The 27,531-nt window shown below is 38.8% G+C and overlaps 1 protein-coding gene across 4 annotated transcripts in view; it reads right to left on the bottom strand.

Moving 5' to 3' along the window:
* HAPLN1 (hyaluronan and proteoglycan link protein 1) overlaps positions 1-27,233 on the bottom strand; it is a 95,082-nt gene extending 67,849 nt beyond the window's left edge. The window contains exons 1-2 of one of the 4 annotated variants that reach the window (XM_085528744.1): positions 27,088-27,233; positions 23,462-23,562 (exon numbers count right to left, since the gene is read on the bottom strand). In XM_085528744.1, the coding sequence (XP_085384870.1) occupies position 23,462 (1 nt within the window). In that variant the 5' untranslated portion in view covers positions 23,463-23,562; positions 27,088-27,233. The remainder of the gene's footprint in view (positions 1-23,461; positions 23,563-27,087) is intronic. The other 3 variants (XM_085528743.1, XM_032441294.2, XM_032441296.2) reach the window with 3 other exon arrangements.
* Between the last annotated feature and the right edge of the window lie 298 nt (positions 27,234-27,531).

Here is a 27,531-nt window from a genome sequence, read left to right as displayed (position 1 = left end):
TTAATACAGTGAAACCCAACAAGGTAATGTGCAAGTAATCAATGACACCTAAACAGCTAATAGAATTAATAAAATCCATCTAAATAATTTAGTGTTGAAATAAATAGACCCAAATCTGTTCACATCTGTGCACAAACCTGTGCAAAATACAAGGCAATATGGGTCACCTCTGTGGAGGTGGCAATTGTTGCTAACCACTATAAAAGCAGCTTTTAATGAAACAAAATGTATGCATTTTCAAGGAAAGGATGTCAGCTTCATGAATGTAAAACCTCTTATTCCTAAGAACAAGAATGAAGATGAAGAACAGTTTAGACAGTACTCATGCACTCTCCTCTATAGCTTTTCCTAAAAACAGGAAGATTGGTATCTCAATCTAGCTGATGAGGAACAGACTACTGGTTTAAGATGACCAGCTCAAGGACCCTGAAGTTCATGTCTTCCATACACATATCACCCCCTACATTTAGGCAACTGAGTTAAGGCATAAGAATGAGATCCAGCTCCATACTGTGGACACATAAATCAGTATGTCTATATAAAACATTTTAGTCAGGAGTCCAAGCAACTATTCTGGTCAGTTTATATCTAGTTGATGTAGTCAGTGGAAGGCAGATAGGCATTCTGTTGACTTAGGATGCTTTAGGCCTACTTGCTTCTGACTTTCAGTTTCCTATAACTGCAGCACAGCCTCCCTGGAGAAGTGGGAAGTGTGGACATGAATCCTGCAATCTGAAGTAAAAGGCATACTATGTGTGTCCTTTTTGACTGAGGAGTCTAATAAGAGCCTGTTTAGGTACAGATGCCACGGTAACAAGGTACAGATGCATATTCATTCAACCTAAGATGCAGCTCCCAGGAATAAAGGTGCCCAAAGTGCAGTGTTGTCTCAGAGGCTCCGTACAAGAGGGACATGAGTTCAATTTCTTTTGCTCTAGAGTTTTCCACCTGGTACAGTAAAAAACACTTTAGAAAGTCAGTACTTGTCTCCCTGTTGACTACACAACCAGAAGTGGGTATTTAAATAAGGCAATGGCAGTATCAGCCTTTCTCTTGAAGTGCCCCTAGCATCTGATAGGTCTTCCATTCTAAGAGGCTGGTAAAGTACTTGGTCTCAGTTACAGATTTGAGACCTCAGCCAGAAAAGTCAAATTAAAATCTATTTCTTTCCTCGGTATGGCCCTACTCTATTTTGTCTCAATTCCAGTTTTCATTATTTTACTGAGAAGAAAGTTTCTCCTTGGACAAAAAGCCCCTCAGGCTGATGGAATGAAGACAAGATGGATTCAGTAGACTGCTCTCCAAGTTAAGCTGCTCACACAAATGAAATTTCATTGATGCAGTGGCAAAAGGAAGCAACAATTAATGGCACGAGAAAGATAACAATTATATTGTCTATTATCATGAATTAGAGCAAGATTTCCTTGACCTCCACCTTCATTAGTTAAAGCAATTTGGAAAAATATGAGACTGTATAAATAGGGGCCACCTAAAGTGCCAGACGGTCAATGTCTGGATAACAAGTTGCCATGGTGCTATCCTAACCATAGGCAGAGTATTTCAGTGAAAAAAAGCAGCATGACCATTCAAAGACATCTGGAATCCCCTAGAGTCTATTAATTCCCTGGGAAGAATGCTGATAAATTGCTTGCAAGGAGAAAGAGAATATCTTTGCAGTCTTTGAAGTGTCTCTCATGTATTAGAAATGAAACGTGTTCCAGAAACACAGGATAACAATGGTAACAGTACTTTGGACATGATTCCCAGTATAGCCAAGGTCGTGCAGTCTGACCTTAAGAACAGAAAATTTGATACTCTAGCCTTAATGCAAGAATGGATGAAGCAAATGTGCCACAACATCTATCATTTATGGAATTCAGGTCATTTGCTACAAGTAGGCTTCTTTACTATTTTTTTGTAATGGAGTATACAAAAATGTCTTGAGTGCAGGATTCTGGATGTTTTCACTTGAAATAAGGGTGATGGCATGTTTTTTTGATAACACAGTGCAACACTATAGAAAAGGAACTCTGCTTTGTAAAGTGGATTCACTTGTTTGCAATCTCCACATGCCACTGGTTTTCAAAGAATGTATGCAATCGAGCTAATGCAGCTGGCTCTCCATCTAGATTGAATCACAGAATCATAGAATCATTAAGGTTGGAAAAGACCTCTAAGTTCATCTAGTCCATCCACCTACCTACCTCCAATACTGCCCATGAAACCATGCCCCTAACTACTACATCTACCCTTTTCTTTAACGCTTCCAGGGACAGTGACTCCACTTCCCTAAGCAACCTGTTCCAAAGCCTCACCACTTTTTCCAAGAAGTTGTTCTTCCTGATATCCTGAACATTGTGAACCTGAATTATTCGTGAATAATTTGAACCTTCCCTGGTACAACTTAAGGCCATTCTCTCTAGTCCTATCATTCTTCACTGGGAGAAGAGGCCACCCCCCACAATGTCACAGCCTCCTTGCAGGGAGTTGTCATGAGTGGCAAGGTCTCCCCTGAGCATCTTCTCCACACCAAACAATCCCAGTTTCCTCAGTCACTCCTCTTAAAACTTGCAGTCCAGGTTCACTGCCCTTCTCTGGTCACACTCCAGGGCCTCCATGTCTTTCTTGTAGTGAGGGACCCAAAGCTGAACTCATCATTTTCCTGCATCTCTAGTTTCATCATATTCATGTATCCAGTTCTGCCAGTACTTTTTAGGGTGCTTGGATTTATGACTGAGGTTTCTAGTGCTCCCTTCCTCTAGAGGATTAATGAATACAAGATGTCTATCTCCTTTCAATCACTGAAGAAAATCTCATAAGTGAAATATCAATAAACAGGTCCCTACAAATCATTTTTTAAAAATCTGTTTATAACAATTACTGCTAATATGATAATTATAATAATAATATGATTAATTTTTGTTTTTGAAAATTTTAGCTACCTTTCAATATCTAAGCTTGCCGTGGTAGATTTAAACTGCATGTTTTGGGCCATTCTACAGAGTCTGTCAGAACACAGGGTTTTTTACATTTTCTTGACACAGAAAGCTTTTTGTTTGTTTGTTTGCATGCGTGTGTGTGTGAGAGAGAAAAGGCATTCAAGTAAATGGGTATTGTGGAGTTTAACTAATTATCATTAAATTAGGACATTTGAATAGGGGAGCTTTGGGACTTCAGTTTCCATTGGTCATGTTCACAGTATTATACATCAGAGCAGGAGTACTGATTGTTGCCTAACCACTAAGATCTGCCAGATGCAGGAGTCAGGATAACATAAAGTAAGTTATTTAAGGTACTAGATTAATTTCCTTGTTTTCTGTGGTGGATGCTTGCTCATCCATCTGACAGCTCATGCCACATCTCCCCTGAGACTGCTTTTGTGCTCTAAGCCTTCTCAAAACTGCTGGTATTTAAAAGCAGACCGAGGAGATTTATTGGCAATACCCAAGTTTTCTTGGCAATGGCAATACCCAACTCTTCTCCACCAAGTACAGGTGTAAACTACATAGAAAAACTGCTTTTACATATTAAAACAAAACAAACCTCAACTCTCATAAGAAATTTCCTTTCTTCCAAATATACCAAAAAGGAAGGAAACGAAGAGAAGCTTAGAAAAAGCACACATCATCCTACTTGTAGAATTGGTGTCTTGGAGACAGAAGCTTCCTAGACTCACTTACACTTCTTTACAAATCACTCAAGATAAATTATCTGATCACATCTTAAAATTTAAGATTAAACATTCTGCTTGGGAAATATGAAAGCTACTGGAATGGTAAAGCCAGGAATCAGACCGTGATAATGATAATACCTTGAGATATGCAAGTAGGTGAGATTCCATCTGTTTTACCTGCAGGAGGTACATCTCTATTCTGACCATCCCGTAATTAATTTGATGAAGTTCTCATTCTTTTTTCCCCAGCTAATCTGACTGTCCCAGCCACATTAAAATTAAAAACATTAGTGGTGCTTTCAGATCCTTGAAGAATCCTGCTATATTAGAGAACAGATGCAGTGCCAGACTTGATGAGCACAGGCCCAGTGCCAGCCTGCTGTATGGAATTACCAGCAGCTCGCCATTTCTGGCAAGGATCCTGATGCAGTGCATAAAGTGGCCTCTTCTCCATCTGACTGTGAGTACTTGGTCCTGTCCCCCCTCTTTCCTGTGGTCCAAAAATCATGCTGTCTGCACTTCGAGTCTTTCAAAATGACTTTAACAAGTCATTCACTTTTCTAGAGAAATAGCAAGAGTGATACAGTACACTGCATGCTTTTTTCATTGCTGTTATGTGTTGATAGAAAAAGTATCCACCAAATCACTGCTTCTAAGACAATTTAATTTTGCAACAGAAAAAAAAAATCAACAAAAAACATCAAACATCTGCTTCTCACTGCAAGGATTCTCATGTTTCCTTTGGATATTCAGTCACAAAGGCATAGAAGTGGGTGCAGCCATATCAAACACATATGGGGATCAGTTGTAAAAGCATGATTGTTTCAACATTTATTTAATTGAATTAATCAGCAACCAATGGCAAAACATTCTATCTGCAGAGATCAGTAAATCTATGGAGGATGAAGGTCTAGAGGCTAGGGCAAAAGTTCAAGCCCTGGGGAGCAGGAGTTCATCTTTGCTCCCTCCAGCCCTTTGGAAAGGCACTGAGAGGCATGGAGGTGGTGGGGGAGCTGGCTATCCTTTGTCTGTACCCACTCTGTCACTCTGTGACAGCACTGTGCTGCACAGAGGGCACTGTGTAAGACAGTCTAGTGACATTCAGAGGGACCCTCACACCTTACTTCACTGATATATCTAGAGGAGAAAAGGACTTCTTCATAACCACTTCCAGACACTGTACACTTTCACATTATTAAACATCAAATGATAGCTTAGCACAGATATACAAACATGCAGAGGTCTACCTCTACCATGCTTCCCGCTGCTTTCTTAAGTACTTTTTACAATGCAGGGTCTTAAGAATATTGAGAAATGCTGGAAAAGATAGAATCAAATATTTAGTTAACTTCCCAAGAAGTTAAATTCAGTGGAAAACAAGCAGTGAACATTTCCAAGCTCGTGGATGTTTGTGGGACAATATCTAAATAAAGGCAACATATTTTAACCTCACTGCTAAACAGTGTTGCTTCATTATTACACAAACACACACTTTTTATATTTCTGCTTACAAAGTGATCAGCAATAGTGGGAATGTCAGGTGTCAGAAAGATGCCAAAAATTATTGAATATTCCATGCTCCAGACTGTCTATCTAGGACTTACAGATGCTGCCAAATAATGGATGCAGATCCGTGCTTGAAACTAAGCTTATGGCAGAAAAAAATTAGAAATGTTTACTGGAGTGGGGAATGAAAGGACAAATCATTCGATAAATCTAGAAATTTTGCTGCAAGGCATCACCAGGACTGAAGCTGTTTACATGGTGCATTTCACTTAGTGAACTGGCATAAGTGGATACCCAGCACTGTAATTCATGAGTGACACTATTCTAGGTGGTCTTTCCAAGGGCCATGATTGACACTGCCGTTTTTGGCAACAGAATGCAGAGTGAGCTGGAACAAGCACTTTGTATCAACATCTCCCTGGCAATTTCCTCCTTAATTCCAAGCCACTGGCGATGCCTTAATACAGGGCACAGTGAGATGAGGGTTTGCTGGAGTGAGCAAAGGAAAGGGAAACCATTCTTTATGGAGGAGGCTAAAAGAGCTTGTCCTTGTTGGCCTGGCAAAACACAGCTGAGCAAAGAGCTAATTGCTGCCTATAAATATATCACAGGGTAAATGCCGGAGAAGAAAAAGAACATTATTTCAGCTATAATTTAGGTACAGAACATGCGGGGCCATAAATAAGCTCAAACTGGAAAATAAATAATTTTATGCTATATAAAATTTTCATGGTCTTCCTAAAGACCTTCCTATCTCACGAGTGAGGTAAAAAATGCAGCTAGCCTTAAGGTGGAATTGGTGTGCTCTATGAGGACTCTACTTAGAGGGCAGTAAGGCCCTGGCACAGCTGCCCACAGAGCTGTGTGTGCCCCACCCCTGGAGATACTCAGGGCCAGGTTGGTGGGGCCCTGGGCAGCCTGAGCTGGAGGGGAGCAACCAGCCCAAGGCAGGGGGTGGGAGATGAGTAAGCTTTAAGGTCCCTTCCAACCAAAGACATTCTGTGATTCTGACTTCCTGGGATGAAGAGGAACTCTGACCAAAGAGGAATGTGTTATGGTACAGGGTGATTGATCCCTTTGTACTTCTAGCCCCAAGTTTTTGGAAAGGCCTCAACTATAGCATAATAATCCTATAACAGGCAGAAAAGTTTTTCTGTCTATGGCAGGCCCAAACTCTTCTGACTGCATTACTAAAGACATGGTCTGCTATACTCAAGCAGAGCTTTCTAACACTTTACACTCAATATGAGCATGCTCTCAGTACAAAAAGCCTTTCCCATCCTTTTCTTTCTTATGAAAGACTTCTCAAAACAGTTTTTAATGGTCAGACCTGGTATGTCACTCCAGTAACTTCTTAAGTAGACTCTGTGCTTTATCTGTCAGTGCTGTTAGCCTTGATATAGAACATTTAATATCTGTAAATGAACTGAGGACACACATGGCTGGCTTAATGGCCTGACTTTTGCAGTGCTCAGTCACATGGCAGGCTTGGCTGTGTCCACTGTGAGGTTTATTCAAAAAATGGTATAGAGGGCAATGCAGCCTTTCCAGAATGATTCTTTACAATGCTTTTGAGATTTTCATTGATGTAAATATAAAGGAAAATAACAGCTCCATTTCCACTCTGTGCCACTCAGAAGAATGGCACAGGATATTACACTGAGGAAGCAAACACAATATTTCAAAACATACTGTGAATCAAAACACAATGGGAAAGAAAAAGATACAAACCAACAACCAACAACCATGAACTCTTGAGCTCCTCCAAACAGTCTTGGTTTAATATTCCGATGAGGAACTAAGTTGTAACCATCTGACTAAATATCAGAAAATGTCAATATAAGTCTTGTTGCAGTGTGACAGACAGCAGCGGAGGGGCAGTCCAACAAAGCAGAGTCTGACATATTAGTGCACATGGAACAAAGGTGTGTCACTGAGCTCCTCCATGCAGAAAAAAGCAGCACTCACGGACCCCTCACTGACATCTGCTGAATGTTTATGGAGATCAACCAGTGGATGTGAGCACAGTGAGCCTGTGGGTAGTGCACTCCAGCAAAGTGACAGAGACAGTGGGTCACCTCTGATAGCACAGATTGTTAAGAGCATGGCATGCAGGTTCTTGTTCATTGCTAATGAAAATGCGGAGCTCATTGTGGTGACTGCTGAAAAACAGTGCTTTGTAGCTGATCATTTGCTCTAACAAGTAGTGTCATTGTGCTCTTTGTTACATTTTCCATGGAAAAAAAAAAATAGGAGGCATTACTTTCAGAGTGACACAACGCAGAATTAACTGAACAATATGCAACCATCTAATAGAATCATAAGGCAGAACATATCCTGGTAGATAAAATTCACCGTAGTCGTGTAAGCAAAACAGTTTGCAGAGCATGCAGTTTCACATATCTATTACAAGAACAAAGTACATCATATTTTAGTTTCAGATGTATTCAGATGAAGGAAGATGTGACTGGATAATCTACAGCCTGCATAACAAAATTAAGTAACCACATAAGCACATATTAAGAAAAAGAATGTGTGGAAATCCACAGATAGCATAGGTGGGTTTAGTTCACACAGAGATACAGAGAATAAAAAGCCTGAGGATGCATTTCAGTTCACTGGAGTATCGCATAAAACAGATCTCAAAAAATCAATGCAGTTTTTAATTGCACTGTCCTGACATTTAGTTTGAGCACAGGCAATATATGCTGCTTTTTGATCAGTTCCTCAGCTAAATTAAACCTGTGTAGCTTTCATAGGGGGGCTGGGGAGAGGTGGAGAAAAGAAATATATAAGACCCCATAACAGATTTTCTTGACAATCTTTGAATTAGAAAACTCTTTCAACAAAGAAACTGTATTGATTTGGATTGTGCCAGACAAAGCAATATCCTTACTTAGCCAATAGCAAGAATACTGGCATTACCAGTAGGCTGAATGGGGGTTTTGAAGATACCAAAGTAGGTTAGGAAGTTTAAATAAATAAATATAATATAATATATATTATAATAATATATATTATAATATTATTATATTATTATATAATATATAATAAATAAATAATATATAATATAAATAAGGAGATAGGACTGATATGTTTAGTAAATGTGGCTCAAATGAGTTAATTGTTAAGAGTCAGCATTGCTACAGACATCCACAGCAAAAGCAGGGCTTTCATTTGTCCTATAACGTCCTCTGCATTATGCAGGCTATTTCAGCTCCACAGTGGTAAACTCTAGGTCTCAAATCGCATTTGCAGAGGCTCTGAAAGCCCTCCAGTGTTACCCAAACCACATTCACACTTTCAAGTGAAGCATGACTTATCAAGGTGGGTTGTCACACCCTGAGGGATGGAAAGAACAGTGACAGGCTACAGATAGGGATCTCCCACTAGGATCTTGTACTCGTGCAACCTGAGATGTAGGAAAGGTGAGACAGAGAAGGACTGCATTACTCCTGCCATTTCATTTATTCATTTATTTATTTTACTATCTGTTATTTCCTTAAGCAATTACTGCAGATGATCCTTGGACACGAAGTACGGTTAAATTTTTGTCCTGATGTACTATAGCCCTTCTTAAGCTCTTTTTTTCAGTTAAAGCTTCACGGGTATTTGTCCTAGAGAATACAGTGACAGACCACTTGTGAAGACAACAGAAAAATTTCCACTGCAAGCTCTACTCATTGCAAGTGCGGATGTGAGAACCACAGCCTGAAGTGAAGAACTGAACACGACATGAAACAATGCTGAAAGGGTTTCTGATCAGTGTTGCCTAAAAAAGATGGCTTTTCCTTTTGGTGTGCTAATGGCAGGGTCGTTGCAGTTAGCCTCCCTTGCCCCACGGGGAAGAAAAGCAAACAGGAGGCTCTACAGAGGGCTGACCTGGAAAGTCTGTGCTTGCCTCTTCTCAGACACTCCAAACTGTATTATGGAGTAATTGTAATTTCTCTATCACATGTACTACCAGGCTGTTCAACAGCTTTGGTCTGCTTCTATGGATGCTTCCAAGGGCCTTAACGTCCATTTTGTATTGTGAACTAAAAACTATGACATAAACTAAGATTCTGTCCTCTTTTTTTCTCAGATTTCATCCCAGCAACTTGTACAAACTTCCCAAGCTTCAAAAACTGCAGAGCTCACAGGACATGGGAGCCTGCTCCAGTGTCTCTCACATACCATTGCTGCCTGACTTGTGGGGTCAGCACAGTTTCATTCCTTTCTCAGAGGCCAAATGCACAGACTCACATCCAGATGTCCGGGCTGACAGTACGAATGCCATTTGTGAGGCTGTTTTGCTAGGGAAGGGTTCCTAAAGAGCCACACAGCAGGGGGTAAAAAAAGCTTCAAATACCCAGACCCATGCCTGTGAAGATCCCCAAACACTATCCCCAGCAGTGCTCCACCTCCCAGCCTGAGGGCTGCCCACAAGAGACTGGGAGCTGCATTAATCCCTAATTGCATTGAATCTACTCTAGAAAAGGTTTGTTGATTCAGCTAGACAGGCAGAGCAGTGCTCACATGTCGTAGGTCTCAACTAGGCATGCTTAGAAGAAAAAAACTAAAAAAAAAAAAAATAAAAAAAAAAAGGCTACAAAATTGTAATTAATGGCAGTTTGGTGACCAAAGTACACACCAAAGCAGAAACTTCTTTCTTTGGTGCAACTTCATCAACGACTGACATGAGGTGCTCTGAAAGCAAGGCCTCCTGTTTTATTTTCTTGGCAGAGGTGAATATAATCATGTTACAATCTTTGCAGGAAGATGTTGGTCATATGGAAGTACAGACTGAACCTTCTCGCAAATATCCTGTTATATTTTCTTGCCCTGTGGCAGATGGCAGCAGAGGAGCAGTCTGACAGAATGCTGTCTGGCATGGAAGTGCATCTGAAGCAAAGGTTGAACTCCTCCCTGCAGAGAAACTGGCACCCAGTGACATTTACTGATGCTTGCTGAACCAAACTGTGTTGTTATGCTCTTTGTTGTGGTTTCCATGGAAATAAATAGAAGGCATTATAGGAGTGACCTATTTGTATTATATATGTGTTTAAATGCTTATACGCATTTCTCCATATACATATATTTATATACATATGTGCACACCTATGTGTGCAGGTACACGTGGGTAGATGAGCATTCAAACTTCTGTCATTGAACATCTTCAGTAAAACAAGATACATGTTGGCTGATATGATCACACACAAAAAAAGCTGGTAAATTAAACCAGCACGGAGGAATTCTGTCATCTTCTTTCTGGAGAGATACTACATGAGACAAGGAGGGGAATTACCAAAAAACAAAACAAAACACACAAAAATAAACCTGCAGGAAAAGAGATTTCCATCTCCTGTTTTTACTCTTGAAATATCATGGCACATTGCCTACTCTGGAAAAAGAATGACTACTTATGGTTATAAGGGATCCCAAGAAGAAAGTGCACTCATACTCAAGTACAGTCAACTTGATGCTTTCTGGGATCAGAAGCTGTCAGGATGGATTTGAGCAGGTTCCAGATACAGCTTTCCACTCCCACGCTTCCTCATGTCTGTGTAGTGGTTAATTTGATTAAAGTGTGTTTTTCATGTATGACATCTATTTTACACTCGCATGGGGCCTGCAGAGCCAAAGTGCAAGGAGTTTGTCAATTGAGGGGTTACTGCTAGTATCGTAGCTAAGAATACTAAGGAAAATGTCACTGAAACAAGAAGAACATTAAAAAACATGGTTTAACTGGTTGACAGAGCATAATAACCTTATAAAATCACTTTGACTTTTGAAGAATGGTTGCAGTTTAATAAGTACTTCCAGGAGTCTCAAAATGAACTTTTCTGAAAAGCACAAACGTAACAAATGAACTTTTTAATAGTCTACCTTCACTAGAACTGTTGTAGACAGTAGAAATCTACCTCTAAGAAATCAGGTCATTGGCCTAATTAAATCTGACAAATGAAGAGCACAGATAAAAAGCCTGCATTTAATGTAGAACAAATTTGCACCTCTAACACACTCTAATAGATTGCACTGCATAGAAATAATGTATTTGAATACTGTTGCTTACATATGTAATCTATAAGATTAAGTCTGTTTTACATATCTGTAGAGCAAGGGCTGTTTTTCTGGTACTTACAGACTAACTTGCTGCATTTAGCTCTATCTCTGCAGTGCCAAGATGGAACAGTTCCTGCCAGGAGATGCCAGAGGCACTTTGCTCTCAAGGAGTCACAGCAACTCAATTGTACTTGAGGGGAATACTATTTAAGACACGTTATACTTTCTATTGTGTGGGGAGGAGAGAACAACCTCAGTTCTAGGTGAGCTTTACATGAGTCATCCAAGGGAACACCTGAACTCTTCCTCAACTGTAATGCTGAATGTATCAGTGCTATAAGGAGCAAAGCATGCTTTGGTCTAGACTTCGGCTGCAGGAAGAACTGCAAGTTCCCAGTTTAAACAACTCAGGGAACAGAAGGAGATTACTAAAGTCTAGTGTCTATATCCACAAATTTCCAGTCAACAGACCACAAGGCACAGAGAGTGGCTGCAAAAGGCTGCAGCTCCTGGAAGTGAGAGTAAAATGAGAAAACTAAAAACTAAAGAAAGATCCACAAATGCGCTATGGCTGAGCAACATTCCTTACAGTTACCATGTGAGTTTGTGGATGGCCTCTACTTCACAACTGGAACAACAAGGGCTGCAGAGACAGATCACAGAATCATATCATCATCTTAATTGGAAGAGACCTTTAAAAGTCATCCAGTCCAACTCCCTCGCAATGAACAGCTAGATCAGGTTGCTCTGTACTGCAGACTACACATCTGGATGCAGAAGTCCAGGTGAGGCCTCACCAGCACAGACCAGAGGGGCAGATCACCTCCTTTGACGTGCTGGCCACACTTCTTTTGATGCAGCCCAGGATATGGTTGGCTTTCCAGCCTGTGAGGGCACACTGTTAGCTCGTGTCCAGTTTGCCATCTACCAGTACCCCCAAATCCTTTTTGGCAGGGCTGTCTTCAATCCTTTTGTTCCCCAGCTTATATTAATAATAGGGATTTCTGCAATCCACATGTAGTACCTTGCATTTGGCTTTGTTGAAGCTCATGAGGTTCATCTGGGCCCACTGCTCAGCCTGGCTAGACCTCTCTGGACCACACAGTTTGGTGTCATCTGCAAACCTGCAGAGGGTGCACTCAGTCCCACTGTCAAGGTCACTGATTAAGATGCTGAAGAGTATGAGTCCCTATACTGACCCATGAGGGACACTGGTCTCCATCTGAGACACTGACCAGCTCTCTGTGAGTACAATTTCACAACCAGTTGCTCATGCACTGAACAGTCTACCCATAAGATCCATAGCTCTCCAATTTGTAGAGAAGGATGGTATGGGGGAACATGTCAAAGGCCTTACTGAAGTCCAGGTAGATGACATCAGTGGCTTTTCCTTGTAACTGGTATTTACACCATCATAAAAAGCCACTAGGTTAATCAGGTAAGATTTGCTCTTGCTGAAGGCACAATAATTATCCAATATCACCTCCCTGTCTTTCATGGACTTTATCATAGCTTCCAGAAAGATCTGCTCTATGATTTCCCCTGGCAAAGTGGGGAAGCTGACAGGTCAGTACCTCCCTGGATCATCCTTTCTACTCGTCTTAAAAATGGGTGCATCTGACTGCCATGACTTTTCAAATACCAAGAGTGGCCAAGTGACACATCAGCCAATTCCATCAGGTCTCTGGGATGCATCTCATCAGGACCCACAGAATTAAGGATGTTCTAATTCCTCAGGTAGTCACAATCCTGATCTTTGCTTACATCAGGAGGAGCTTACATCCCCCAGCTCCCATCTTCTGAACTATCCACTCAAGGGCCATCACTAGTGAAGACTGAGGCAAAAAAAGATACTGCATACCTCAGTCTTCTCCCTGTCTGTTGTTACTAGATGCTATTTAAGAGCTGAGAAATCCCCTTCATTTTTACTATAAAAGGACTGGCACACATATTTCACTTAGGATTTAAAACTGGTAATGAGAAGAAAAAAGTCTTCAACACCAGTCCTTACTGCAAACACCTCTATTCAAATGTCTCAAATTAGATTTTGTTGGAAAAAAAAAAAGACACTGGCACACTCACAACCCAGCATACTTTCCACTATAAACTCATTTCTAGTGTAAACTCTGAATGTACAAGCTATGAATAGCACCTTGCCTACAACATAGACTTTAATTGTGTGCCCTGAATTCCAAAACAATTTTTAGACTTAAACTGATTTCTTTCTTCACAATTTTTCATCATTCCTATTTCTTATTTACTATTTTTTTTAACTTTTAAACAAAGTTTAATTAGCTTTTAAATAATATTTTCTAAGCAGGAAATAAAAGGTGTCTGCAGATAAGGCCCTGCATTTCTCACTGAGAAATAGAATTTCTTCTTGTACCACTGCATAACCAATGGCAAATCCTAAAAGAACATCCAGAACTGCAGTCCAGTATCCATGAACTGAATATTCAGCCTCCATGCTCACTTCAAACATTTTTTTTTATTAAGCACCTCCTCTTTGTCTGCTGATTTGATTTTATTCAAAGTAATTTTTATTTTTATTTTTTTTTAGCTTTCTTCAAAGCCTTTCTTTCTCCCAGTGAAAATTTGCAACCGTTTTCCAGTGTGCTTTCATTTGAATTTTTGCCTCCAGGTAAGAAAATGGAGGAAAAAAATCAAACTGCTTGGTATTATCTAGAACATTTAGAATTAGATCCTCTGGATGTTCTAAAAGACAAAACAAAACAACACTACTAAATGGAAAAAAAGGGAAAAAAAAAGACAACCACAAACAACAACAACAAGAAAACAATGTAAAGCAAACCTTCCTAGCTTGCATCAAGGTATTTCAGACTGCTAGCTTTCAACATTTTGCAGATATAAAGAGAAGGCAGTAGTATCTGCATAGGCAGTTCTTTCACTGTGCTGTCCAACAGAAAAAAGTGCTCCAACTTTTCTGAGTTAGTAAGAGAGTAATGGATACTGTCAAAGACAAATATTGTTTGGTTTTTTTTGCCTGCAAGAGCAATAGTTAAACAACACTGCCAATACTTACCAGTCACTGAAGCCAAGGGTATGAGTTTCACGTGTCATTCACAGCTCACTGCAGTGACACGGTAGGAAATGAATAAATGTTTTCAGCAGTGCAAGTTAGCGGAGGCAACATCATGGCTAGAGACAATTTTCTATCAAAGCAGTCCCTGATGGCATGTTACTTGTGGTCTCGAGGTAACTGAGCAGTGTTTCTAAGCAGAACACAAGATGCAGTCATAGCACAGGCACTATAAAGGGAGTATGTTGCCATCTGTATGTATTGAAGTATTCAGTATTCTCTGCACACAAGAGAAGTGGAGCTGATAAAAAGCAGTTTTATTTCCCTTTCTTTCAAAACTATCCTCTTCTAGATTATAATCACAGAATGGCTTGGATTGGAAGAGACCTCAAGGATCATCAAGTTCAAGCTTTCACTTAAAATAAAAAAAAAAATAATTTTTAATTTCATATCTAGCTTTACCAAATGACTTAATGTTAGTTGCTATCTCTATAATGCCATATATGATATAGCAATGAAAAGCAGTAAGATCTAAACTTTTCACAGTTGTGAAGAAAGCCTATATAATATGAACTTGAGCTATGCAGCTCAGCCATTCCTGCCTGAATCTGCCACAGTGTGCATCATATCCACTCACAGTGGGGATAGTCACAAATGTCCTCTCCCAGATGCAAACTGCCATAACTGAATATCCTATGTTATATAACCTAAATTCTCTAAAATTCCTGACATCTTCAGCTCATTAAATACTTTGTTTAAAATCATACAGTGTCTTCGGTTGGAAGGAACACTGAAGATCATGGAGCTCTAATCCCTTGTCATAAGCAGGGCTGCCACTCACCAAATGATACAGTGCAGGGCCCCAACCAATTTGGCCTTGAATGCCTCCAGGGATGGGGTATTCACAACTTCTCTTGGCTGCCTATGCCAGCACCTCATCATTTTCTGAGTAAAGAATTTCTTTATTTTATCTAATCTAAATCTGTTGTCTTTCTGTTTAAAGCCATTCCTATTTTCTTTTTCTTTCTTTTTTTTTTTTTTTTTTTTTTTTCTCCTCTTATCACTACACTCCCTGATGGAGTCCTTTCTCATCTTTCTTGTAGGCCCCCCTTACATACTGGAAGACTGCAGTGATGTCTCCCTAGAGCCTTCTTTTCCTCAGGCTGAACAACTCAAACTCATACCCTCAGCCTTCCTTTGCAGGAGAGATGCTCTCCAGTCCTCTGATAATCTTTGTGGCTTCCTCTGAACCCAATTTCCACATCTTTCTTGTTCTGGAGACCCCAGATGTGAACTGTACCCCAGATGGAGCCTCACAAGGGCAGGGGAGACAGGGACAATCCACCTCCCCTGTCCTGCTGGGCACCACTCTTTTGACACAACCCAGGATGCAGCTGGCCTTCTGGGTTGCAAGTACAATTAGCCACTCTTTGAATCTTTAACATAGAAAAGATCATTCACCCTAATAACTCAGTCCTTCCTTCAGCACTTGGAAGAATAAAGCTGTAAGGACAATAGCAATCTGTCGCTTAACCTAAGGAGCTAGGATTGAATACAAGACATTGATACAACATATGCTGTTTGTGGCCTCAAAATAAATTATTTTACCTGCTCTGAATATGGAAAAAGATATAGCTGAAAGTATTCCCATGAAGTTTATGAATTTATAAATTAATCATTTCAGAATGAATATACAATAAAGGGATAATGAAGTCAGAAAGTAAAAAGCAGTATTATTGGTCTCTGAGTCAATGAGCCAGAAGATATTATCATACGCAATCTTTACTGTAATTATTTACCATTTCTCAGACAACTGTATTAACCTTTGGAAAAGTATACAATGGAAAGTTAAACTGGTATTTGCTACAAAGTATGAGCCAGAAGTGCTTGGCCTTCTTTATATGGAACAATAATCTCATTGCTCAAAGCATTCTGACCAGATTGTTGGTTGCCTTCTACTTTATGAACTCTATTTGTGTCTTTGTAATTTATTTTAGGGTGAATAAACAGAGTTCCACTGTACTGAAAAAGATGCTAAAATGATCGCATCTAGCCATATATAATTTTAATTGCTGCATGTATTTCACAAATCTAAATTATTTTCTGTACCTATATTCACATTTACATCTCCTTACTTTCTTGTAGTCTTTAACATGCAGCCATATCTTCTTTATTTCTAATAGAAGCTATCTGCTGTAGTAGAAAAATTGCAGCCTTAAGCTATATAAATACCAGAGCTATTCCAGCTTCCAAAGAAATTGCTGTTTTGAGCTCAGTGCGTAGCTTGTTATTACTCAGCGTTGCACAGATGCTCATAAACACCTTGGAAATCAGAAGTTTAGCATAAAGATAATTACATGGTACCATGTGAACAGCAATCCATGACCTACATGTACTTTCCCTACATCTTCTCTGATGTTCCTTCATTATAGTCACTCCCAAAGTCACTGGAGGTAGCCAGGATTACATTGGCTTACACAAAGGCATACATATATATACCAGTACTTTCTGGGATGGTATTACAGGAAGAAATCCATATGGCATAGCATTATGCATTGCTTGACTGAACTGGCTGTACGGCCATATTTTAAAGGTGGCTCTATACTATCAGATGAACTGATTGTGTTACCTACAGGAATTCATACAATCCCTGTGAAAAAAGGTAGGCTTTATCAACCCATTTTTACAGTGATATGAGGCACTAAGAAGCTCCCAGCTTATTCAAGGTCAGAAAGAAAATTAAATGAGATGAAAATACGTATATCAAGAAGCAGTAAAATTTATGTACAGTAAAAAGTCTTAACTACTAAGTAATCTTTTCTTCCTCATTGCACATAATAAATAAGACATAACATCTAATATGTCTTCAGATGCCTGGATCTGAAACTGATACTGCATTACATTTCTCCTGCTAGTATATCAACCACAGCTCTCCCTTACACAGCTAGGAGTGAAGACGGCAACAAGCACTCCCTCCAAATCCTCTGTGGGCACTTCATTATACACTGAGAAATTCTCAGTCTCAGTTGCAGGGAGATACGAACATTAAGATGCTGGTCTTTAGATTTTCAGTTAAGTTACCTGACTTGTAATCACAGTATTATTCCTGCAGCAGGAAAATGACTGTATCAGAAGAATACAGAAAACACAAATTTATCCCAAAAGGTCAATTTTGTGTCTGTGAACCTTTAGCTCTCATTTTAATACAGAAGAGAAAAGAAAGTCAGAATCATGGAAAATCTGCTGGCTTATTCTTCACTATCCATGCAATACACTACTTGGAATACATTTGAAGTTGTTTTGAGAATAAACACTTCAAAAGGCTCTTCTAGCACTGAATCAACCATGAAGTACTCATTGCTTCCTGAGTCAATCTAGAGATGCTGATCAGTTCAGTGCTGGAGAATTGAATTAAAGGTCAAAGCCAAGAGCAATTAAGGGTTGCATGACAGGATATAGAAGTGCCAACTGAGAAACATAATGCAAATGAGCTTCATACTTTCTGCACATTGCCTTTCTTTGCTTCCTTCTCTAGATTCAGCTAAACACAGATAAAACAGAGTTGTTCAACATCTGACAGCAGTAGTTACCGTACAGCGTAAGGGAGGGATTCTTCCATACACATCTCTACTCCTAGTTGAGGTAAAGCAATATTTTACTTTTTTTTTCCTCTTTCTCTCCATTTACTTTTGTTCTGCTTCCTGTTTCCTTGAATGACAAGTGAAAATGCAGTGTTTTGTAGCATCTTCTCTTTCCTTACTGTGTTTTTTGCATATCCAAACAGCCAAGAGATCCATAGTTCACTTTAAGTGAAGTCAGTAAATTAATTATCAAGCCAAAAAATAGCTAAGATCTGTACCATGAATATAGATAATACACAAACAAGTAAGAATTTGAGTGTAAGAGCATGAATCACGGAATCACAGAATAGCTGAGGCCTCTGGAGACTGTCCGGTCCAATCCAGTCTCTTCCAGTACAGAGACACTACAACCTCACTGGGCAACCTGTGCCAGTGTTCAGACACACTCACAGTTTCTTTTACATTGAATTAGAATTTCTTCATACGTCAGTATGGGTCCATTTCCTCAGAGATGAGAATGCCACTTTCAGCCTCACTAAGCCTACTGATATAAAGAATTTTTCAACCAATCTGTGTTGTTAGGACTCTTCTAATTCACTTTAGGAGCTGATACTTAAGCTCTGTGTTGTAAACACAAAAGTCAAAGAGGTTTTTCTTTGTGTAAATCAAGACTCTTATTTAATACAATGATTTCAAAGCTGATGATCTAATAAAGGAAACCTGCAAAATATTATAGGAATTACCAGAATTTGCTGTTATGCTTTCTAGGGCATACACTGCGTTTAAACTTCCATGACAGAGAAATATGAACATTTCCCTTGAGGTAAAACCACATACATTTTCTTAGAGCTAAATTGTCCTTACTAAAATCTGAGAAGAGCTTATAAACTTGTAAAGATCCTCCAAGACATCATCCCTTCATAAAAAGAACATCTGCATCCTAGAACTATGAGAATAGAGATGCAGCTGTTGACAGAGTATTCTATTTGTCCTGTTGTTCAAATTTAATTGTACAATGAACAGTAACTGAATTTACCAAACTTGAACTGCAAAATAGGAAAATTCTTGCTTCTGCTTTTCCTGTGGAGAACAAAGACAGTGTATTTACAAATTTCTCTGAAGCAGACACAATGGGACTGCTAAAAAAACAGCCATTGCCACAGGACTAAGTGACTGTCATGATCTACAGAAGGAAGTCTGTTTCCTGACATGACTATTTTGTATACTGCAAGTCATAGCAAAAATAGATTTGCTCAAACTCATAATCAACTGGAAATAAGCATTAACAGTGTTTTCTGTGAATGTGGTATCTGATAGGCAACTATTATTTCATGATTCAATTGACATTTTTTTGCACATTTTGCTGTTCCATACTTCTTGAAATACAGTGAACCTAAAGTTTCAATCAACTTGATATTCAAAGTAAATTAATGGAGTACTGTCATGCACAGTTGTGAGAATGTCTTTTTTTTCTCTGCTACATTAAAGAACAAACCGCTTTTATCATGTACTACCAGCTTCAAAAAATCATTAATTTCCTTTCATTTTCTTAAGTACTCTTCTGCAGGTTCAGAGGCTGAAACAACCTGTAACTTTTACAACTATCTTTTCCAGACAGTAGAACAAGGGAAAAGTTGTCCAACACATAATAAGTGGAAGTCACTATTCACATTATCTTCATAGCATCTTCTTACAATTTAAAGGCTTACTATGGCTCACCTTCAGTATATTCATCTTTACCCTAGACTTCACTAGTTGAGGCTTTTCTGGTCTTTATTTCAAGTTGTGTTACCTAAACTATCATTTTTGTTTGCTTTATTACTTTCATTAGTTGGTCTATACAGTTCTGAAGTTGAAGTGACTGACACTGGGAACAAGCTCAAATGGGACCTTAAGTTGTATTCAGTCTAGCACATTGTTTTCTTTCTGCCGAGTTCACCACATGGTGTCTACTGAAAAGGGTTTTTTTTATTTTTCTTCCCTCCGGTTAGGCAAACCCATTCAAAGCATAGCTTCCAAAATACAGTAAGCTCTCCCAGTTTTATGTTCTCTAAAAACTTCAGTGTGCTTTCTATCTTATCCAGGTTAATTTATCCAGGTAACCGATAAAAATACTGAAGAGTACCAAAACTGAGTAACCTTGGCAAAATCCTATTTGGTATGTGCTTCTGTTTTTACAGCAAGCTATTGATTTTCTAACTGGTTTTGAAAACCTGCCATACAAGTTTCATCAAGACAGTACCTTCCTGGCTTTATTTATGAAGATGTCACACATGCCACTAACATTCTCCCATCCTACTGAGGAATGCCCTAATGGATTTGAAAGATTTTCTTGTTGTCTGTTTTGATCAGAGCGGAACGTACGTTACAACGCAGATGCAGTCAGATACAGAGCTTGCTTTTGAAAATTTAACAGTTGCCTGCTTGTCTTAGCTGCTCATGAGGAAAAAAGAAACGCCTGGAAACTAGATGCAACAACCCATTGCCTGAAAGACTAGGCAGTGACATTAAAGAGATCCTTCTGAGGCACATCAACAGATGTTTCATTATAATTTTCATTTACTCTGAGAAATTATTGATGAAAAATTACTTTTTTTGTTTTCCTGCTCAATTTCCCAGGATGTATCATTGCTTATTTAAATGCACTGTTCCTTTTGCTGCCATAAATACATTCAGCTTATACCTGCTCTTCTTTGTGTTTTTTTGTTTTGTTTTAGTATTTCATAAGACCAGCACGACACACATCTGGAGTGCAAGTCTTTTTATGTTGATTTACAGACTCAGAGGGCCTGTGTTGAAAGAGTCATAGCCTCTGCATCATGTAGCGTTTCTGTCTCCTACTTTGTGCTCCCTATGTGCTTTGAGCACAAAGACCACATTACCTCAAACCAGCAGTCACACAAATATACCATGGTAGGCACCATTTACCAAGTGATCTACTCTGAATGTTAAGCTTCTTGCCCAGGCATTCAGAGGTATTGACAGTCTTTAGAAAAATCTACTGACTTCTGAGTCTTTTTTCTTTTCTTTTTTCATTTGCAACTATTTTTGAGAAAATAGATTTTCAGACAGGTTACAATGACTTATCAAATGTTATAATCAATATTTAAAGCCATAATAAGCAGTAGTTACATTTATCAATATTAACAGCTCAATTAACATCCTCTTTATTTACCGTTTTACATGGGCAAAATCTGGAAAATATTTGTTCAACACCTTTACTGTGTCCTATCAGTTTTTGACTTGCAAGAGATGAACATCGAGTCCCCAAAAGACATCAAAATAATGAGATGTGATACATGTGACCAAACATACCACCACATGCACAGCCAGACACACAGTCACCTCATTAATAAAACTTTCATTTCAGTAACCATGCACACCACTGAAAATATGCTCAAGTAAGAAAAAAATAATCAACAAATGCATACAGCAACATCTTATCAGAAACAACAACATGCCCTAATGTCTGACTTGCTCTAACTTGCTGATTCTCACTTACACTTATTTGGAACAACACCCTCAATGCTATTAAAGAAATACGTTACAAATGCTCGGCAAAATGTAGCATTTTGTTTCAGACATTTGGAAATTCTCAAACGTAGTTTAGCTGAAAATAAATGTTATAAAAGGTATGAACATTAATTCCTTTTTTTTTTTTTCTCCCACAAAATAAAAAAACATAGAGCTTAATTACTTCAAGAGCAATATTTGAGTGTACAGGAGTAAATCAGCTCAGGCAATAAGCAGGGCACAGCAGAAGATGGCAGCACCATTAAAACCTGCCAAAGTAGTAGCAGATATTAATCACAGCCACTTCAGAAAAAAAAAAAAAAAAGTACAGCACCTACTGTAACACAGCTTTGTAACACAGCTTTTTCTCTGATATAATTCTTATAAATCACTTGGTTGGGACAAATATGACTATTACAAAATAGGAAACGTTGCAGTGAATTCTCTCCATTTTAACCAGTATTTCTGTATATACTTAATGTTTTATATATATATAAGTATATATATATATATATATATATATAGTATATTTTTAAATCCTCAGAGTTGCATTTTTCATTTGTTTTAAAATATGTTTCTAGAACAAAACAACCAAGACACAGACATTTTGAGGTGAAGCACATATTTTCTAAAATATTGGTAAACAGATGAACGGGCATTAATTTCCTACTGTACCTAAGTTTATAATGAACATATTTGCAGGTCAGGAGTTTCGTGCACTGCCTTTTTACTGGCCATTTGGAAATTAGGGACACCATTCTCCAAAAAAGATAAAGTTTCATTCACTGAGCCCTATCTGAGTTTCCATTGCATTACTGATGTATGTAAATATGCTTATATATTGTTTTGCTGGATCGGAATCTAACAGCACAGTGGTACTGTACTATGCCTTGCATATAAGATCTTCTAAAACAGAAGTGCCAAGCACCGATTGCCACTTACTAAAGGAACAATGAACCATCAGTACTTAAATTATGGAGGGTAATAGCCTGCATGTGAAGAACTATAAATGATCAGCGACCTGCCATTGTCGGGAAAAAATAGTAAAAATAAAGAGATGGTATTTGTATGCAAAGGCAGTTTACCTCACAGCATAACGCTGAAATATCTGTTGATACAATGCAGATGACATGGCATCCAGACAAAATTTGTTTTCTACTACCTAGTTTTCTTCCACACACATTTCTAATCTAACCCGTCTCAGTTGCCCGCACGTTCCTTGTAAGCTGTATGCATTTGAAGTGATTAGGGAATATTATTAATGGAAAGCTGTCTCAAGATAATGGCCTTCTGCTGCTAGACAAATGCCACGATGACATTTTTTGAAGCAGGAGGCATATATCCAGTCACATTCTTCTGGTCTTGTGATTTCATTTCTATAATGCCAGACAATTAATGATGTTGATCCTACCACAGCATGGCATCTGATGTGTCCTGCTCTAGGAAACGCATTGGACTATGGCGTGACGATGACTCTAGTGGAAAATGCAGTTCTGGGAGAGATTTCTGCCTTGCAATGGTCCCTTCGCTACTGTCTGGGTTTGGTTCCCAGTTGCAGCTCCTGTGATTCACAGTACCAGGTAACTACCCTATGAAGCATGGCACCCAATCAATTAGACTATTTGTTGTTGTGGTATTTTACCTTCCAAGGATTTCATTTGCAAATTTTGCCTGATTAATGGAAACGTGGAGCTCCTTTTTGCTTTCACCATTAGCTCATGCATCATACTAACAGCCTCCTATAGCATTATTTCACCTAACTCTTGATAAATGTTTTCAAAGTAGCCAGTGGAGTCTTCATACAGATTACTGCTCTGAGATTTCTTAATGCATTTTTTAAATGTTTGTTTTCAGAGCCATTGATCATGTTCAGGATTTCCGCTCTGTTGTACTAATTGAAAGAAAACAACAACTGAAACAAAGCATTCTCAAAGCTAAGTAAATGAGAAAGACATGAAAACTGTTTGTTCTGCTAAGTGTGGACTTGCCATTTGATTTACTGTTCAGACAGTGATGAAAATCAGGAAGGAGTGAAGCACAAGGAGCTGCATTTCGCCAATTATTTCAATACGTCTTTGCTGCAGCAGCCATTGTGGCACTTACTTGAACAATGTAAGATGAGAACAATAGATGTTTCACTGCTTTTAGGTGCCTGGGAGATGACTGTAGTGGGAGCTTTGATGGTGGTGAAATTTCCCAAATCCCTATGAAGACGGAGCACACAAGCTGGTCACATAACATAAACAGTTACAAAATACATCCAGATTGATGTATGCCTGCTTCAAATCTTGTCATTTCACCAGATTCTTTAGAGTCATGATTATTATCATATTATTGACAGCACCTGAACATCTGCAACAGAACAAATAGTGCAGTTGGCCAAAAAGCAATTTTCCTTCCTCTTTAATATTCCAAGCACTAAGTGTGTGTGAGGTCCAAAGAAGGTGGAGATAAATGACATGCAAAGGAAAAGAAGATGGAGAGAGGTTTTGACCTTTCATTGGGCATCAGAAATAATCTGACATTTTCTTTGTCCATGCCTATGATTGACAACACATTCAGAAACAAGACAAGAGGAAGCTTAACAACAGCATATCCCCCATGATAACAGAGTTCTGGGAGGAGTTCTGAAATCCTTACTGCCAAACACAGATTATTCTGCCACAATATTTGCACAGAAAACTCTTTGTTTTCTTCAGTAACAGCCTAGTATGTCAAACTGACTGTTAATTTTTAGATATTTAATACTGAATGATTTAACAACTCTTCATAAACAGATGCCAGTGACAAATTACATTAAATAAAACCCAAACTGAATTTTAGCAGATATAGCAGGCACTTAGAAAGAAACTATTGAAAATGTGTTTTTCTTTCCTTTTCTAAGTTAGCCGATAGCTCTTCACGGTAAAACTGAATAAAACGGACTGCTTAGAATTAAATTGCACCTGGATTAGTTACAGATGTTCAGGATTAAAATACATACACATTTGGAATAACTCTTCTCAGTATCCACTAGGTGGCACACAGTGACTGCCTTAAGGTCGCCTTATCTCCACAAAACCTCCCATTCATACAGCAGATAAAGAACTGCATTATTAATTTATACCACTGCATCCACTCTACACCTAATATTTGTTTAGCCAGCTGTTTCCTCTAATCCTCCTTAAACGCTATTGATTGAAATCCTGAGTATATTCAGACTTTTTTCCCCAAAGAACATTTTGTAACCTACAAATTACAAGCTACCTTTTCAAGCACAGTACTGAATCCTACAGTTACTAACAGTGGAGACAGAATGTCTAATACTTCCTTACAAGCAACAGCAGCAGCTTGTAATATGAAAATGATTTTTTTTCCCCCCTAAACTGTACTTTTCATTTTCAGGGAGTTTTAAGTAATGCCAGGTTCACAATGAAACACAGAAATGCAAAGTATTTCAGATTCCAAGAGTAGCTTAAACACTGCTTCAGTGCAACAGCAAAAGAAACGCAGAAATTTTTAATTTCAATGCTCACTTTTAAATCCTCGCACAAAACTGGAAAACTTTCAGTACATTTAAATATAAGTAATTATGAAGTCACTCACCCTTTGAAATCCTCAATCACTTTTTAAGGTTGGTCAATATTATTCCCTGAGTTTTACTGAGGGGCTGGGAGGTTAACTGCCTTGATTAACTAAATATTGATACCAGTTCTTTTGGCTCCATAATGTGACCTACACTGAACAACAGTATTTCATTTACTCACATTTCAGCATAAAATCAGAGACTGATGAGCTCTCAGTGCAGCATGAAATTTTTTTCTTGCCCTATCACAAACTGTAAAAAGAAAGGTGCAATGCAGCATGACAGAGAAAGTCACCACCCTTTTCTGAAGCCTCTCTCTTGCAACCCCAAACCTTTGTACTACCATAATTACTCTTCCTGTTTTTTAGAAGTTGCTAGTTGTTTTAGCCTTACTAAATGAGAGGAAACTGAACATTAGGATCATAAGGAAAGTGTGCTTTGTTGTGAATTACACTGGCAGTCACATCTCTGAATAGGACACTGCTATAGATAACACTTTTCTTCACAATGGCACGGATGTTTTTTCTCTTTCTCATTAGAATGTTCTTGAAGGTTATTAGGAAAACTGGCCTTTCAGCACATCTTCAGAGCAGAACAGGAGCGTTTTGATTATTACCTTGACAATTTTATTATTCAACTAAGACAAGCTGCTCTTTAGCAAATAAATTTTCTCTTTTTGCTTTAACTGATGTGTTTAAAAGCATCACAAATTAATCTTTTTCTTTCTCTTCCTTTCTGCTTTTACTTCTTCTTTCAATGCTTCTGCGCTTGCTACTAACTTTAATACAGTAAGTACATACAGGTTAGGCTCTCAACTTACGCATTCAGAGTGACTCCACTTAGCTATGCTCTACAGGAGTTGAAGATCTGCCACCATTAGATATGAAAAACCAAGGAAGCATGAGCCGTCTTTGTAGCACAAGGATTTGGTATTCTGTGTGACACCCATTGGTGTGAGAATGATGACTCCTGGTTCTCTCTGGAGGAGGACCTGGTAATAATTTTCCTGTTTATGATGCATTTCTCTACATTCTATGTATGATCAATATTCAGAAAGTGTTTATCGGGAGGGTGTATATTAGTTACATGGACTTCTTGCACCTATATTTTCAGCTGACATATTTCTTAACATCCCCCCACATCTCCAAAATAAATAAATAAATAAATAAATAAAATAAAAGCAGTAGGATTTTTTCCATATTTAAGCCCTAAAATAATCATTAACACAAACTAATCCCTGTCAGTAATACATAGTGGATTCTCCTGCACATGGCCAGTTTTCCAGAGCCTCCAGCAAAAGTTATATCCATTTGTGACATCACACAACATATATGGTAATATATTCTGACCTGAAAGATCCAAGCAGTAATTGATCTCCCTTTCTAATGATAACAATAAACTTCCTTAATTTAATGCATTCCATCTAAACTTGCCACACAAGCTGTCATGCTATTAAAAACATTTTGATTGACACCTTTACAGGTATCTGACCAAGAAGCAAACAAACAGGCAGTAAGATGATAAAGTTATCATAGTGATGGACCAGCTAACTTGTAGATAGCTGCACATTTACAATGATCTGCCATCCAATCCATATAGATGAGTCAAGATACAGAAACCTATGCCAAATGTTGCTCAGGCTTTCTCTGATAAATAAATAAATAGACAAACACAACTTCAGCATGTAATTAATCACATTTTATCAAATCTGTTTTCCTTCCAAATGGAAGGTCTACACTTTATAAAATCCACCTCCAGCCCTTGAAATTCTTGCTCAGTTCAGCGTCCTGTTCTTGCACTCTAAAAATTTCTAAAAGCATCTAACAGGGAGGAGAAATCCTACAAGACAGACAAATCTCTGTGAAATGTATAATCCCACAGGAGGAAGCTGTAGAGCAGAAGTATACAACTTTTGTATTTCAGACTGAATCTGCAGTTGCAATATGATCTCTCCTTTGGTAACACAGAGCACTTAAACACACCGAACTTAGTCAGTTTCAATTCGTCTTTCACCCTCTCCCCCCCTTAGCTGCCAAACTAGATTGCTTGAAAGTCCTTTCAGTACAGCCCTGCAGCTGATGCTATAGTTGCTTACTGCGTCCCCATCTGACTCAAAGCAATAAAGGAGCAAAAACCTTTCCCCAAAGTTTGATTATTTCTTTACCTTGTGTGGAGCTCCCGAGTCGAGATGCTCTCAGAACTCTCCAACAGTTTGAAACAGGACAGCGAAGTGCAGAGGAAGTTTATGGTGCTCACCTTAAGTTGGCGTGTGCGTGTGTGTGCCTATGTCCCGAGTGTCTCTGTGGCTCTGGGTGGCAGAGGACCTGATTCAGGGAAAAGAGAGCCACTTTCTCACCGAGAGGAAAAGAAAAGCAACACGTCATAAGTTAAGTACGCCTCCAAGATGTCTTAATTACAGCTCAACGTGCTTTCCATTCAGACCCCAGGAATGAGAGGAAAAAATAAACCCACACATGCGGTCTGCCTCACTCACTCACACAAAGAACGTCCCAGCACGCCGCCCTGTCCCACCAGGTCCCTGCCTCAGCCTCCTTGCCCCTCAGCTTCTGCCCTCCCAGAGCTGCACCTAAAAAAGCTCTGCACCACA

Source organism: Coturnix japonica, chromosome Z, assembly GCF_054131305.1.
Source record: "Coturnix japonica strain WE chromosome Z, WE-NBRP24, whole genome shotgun sequence".
NCBI classification, from domain to species: Eukaryota; Metazoa; Chordata; class Aves; order Galliformes; family Phasianidae; genus Coturnix; species Coturnix japonica.
This window is presented reverse-complemented; position numbering and strand designations above follow the sequence as displayed.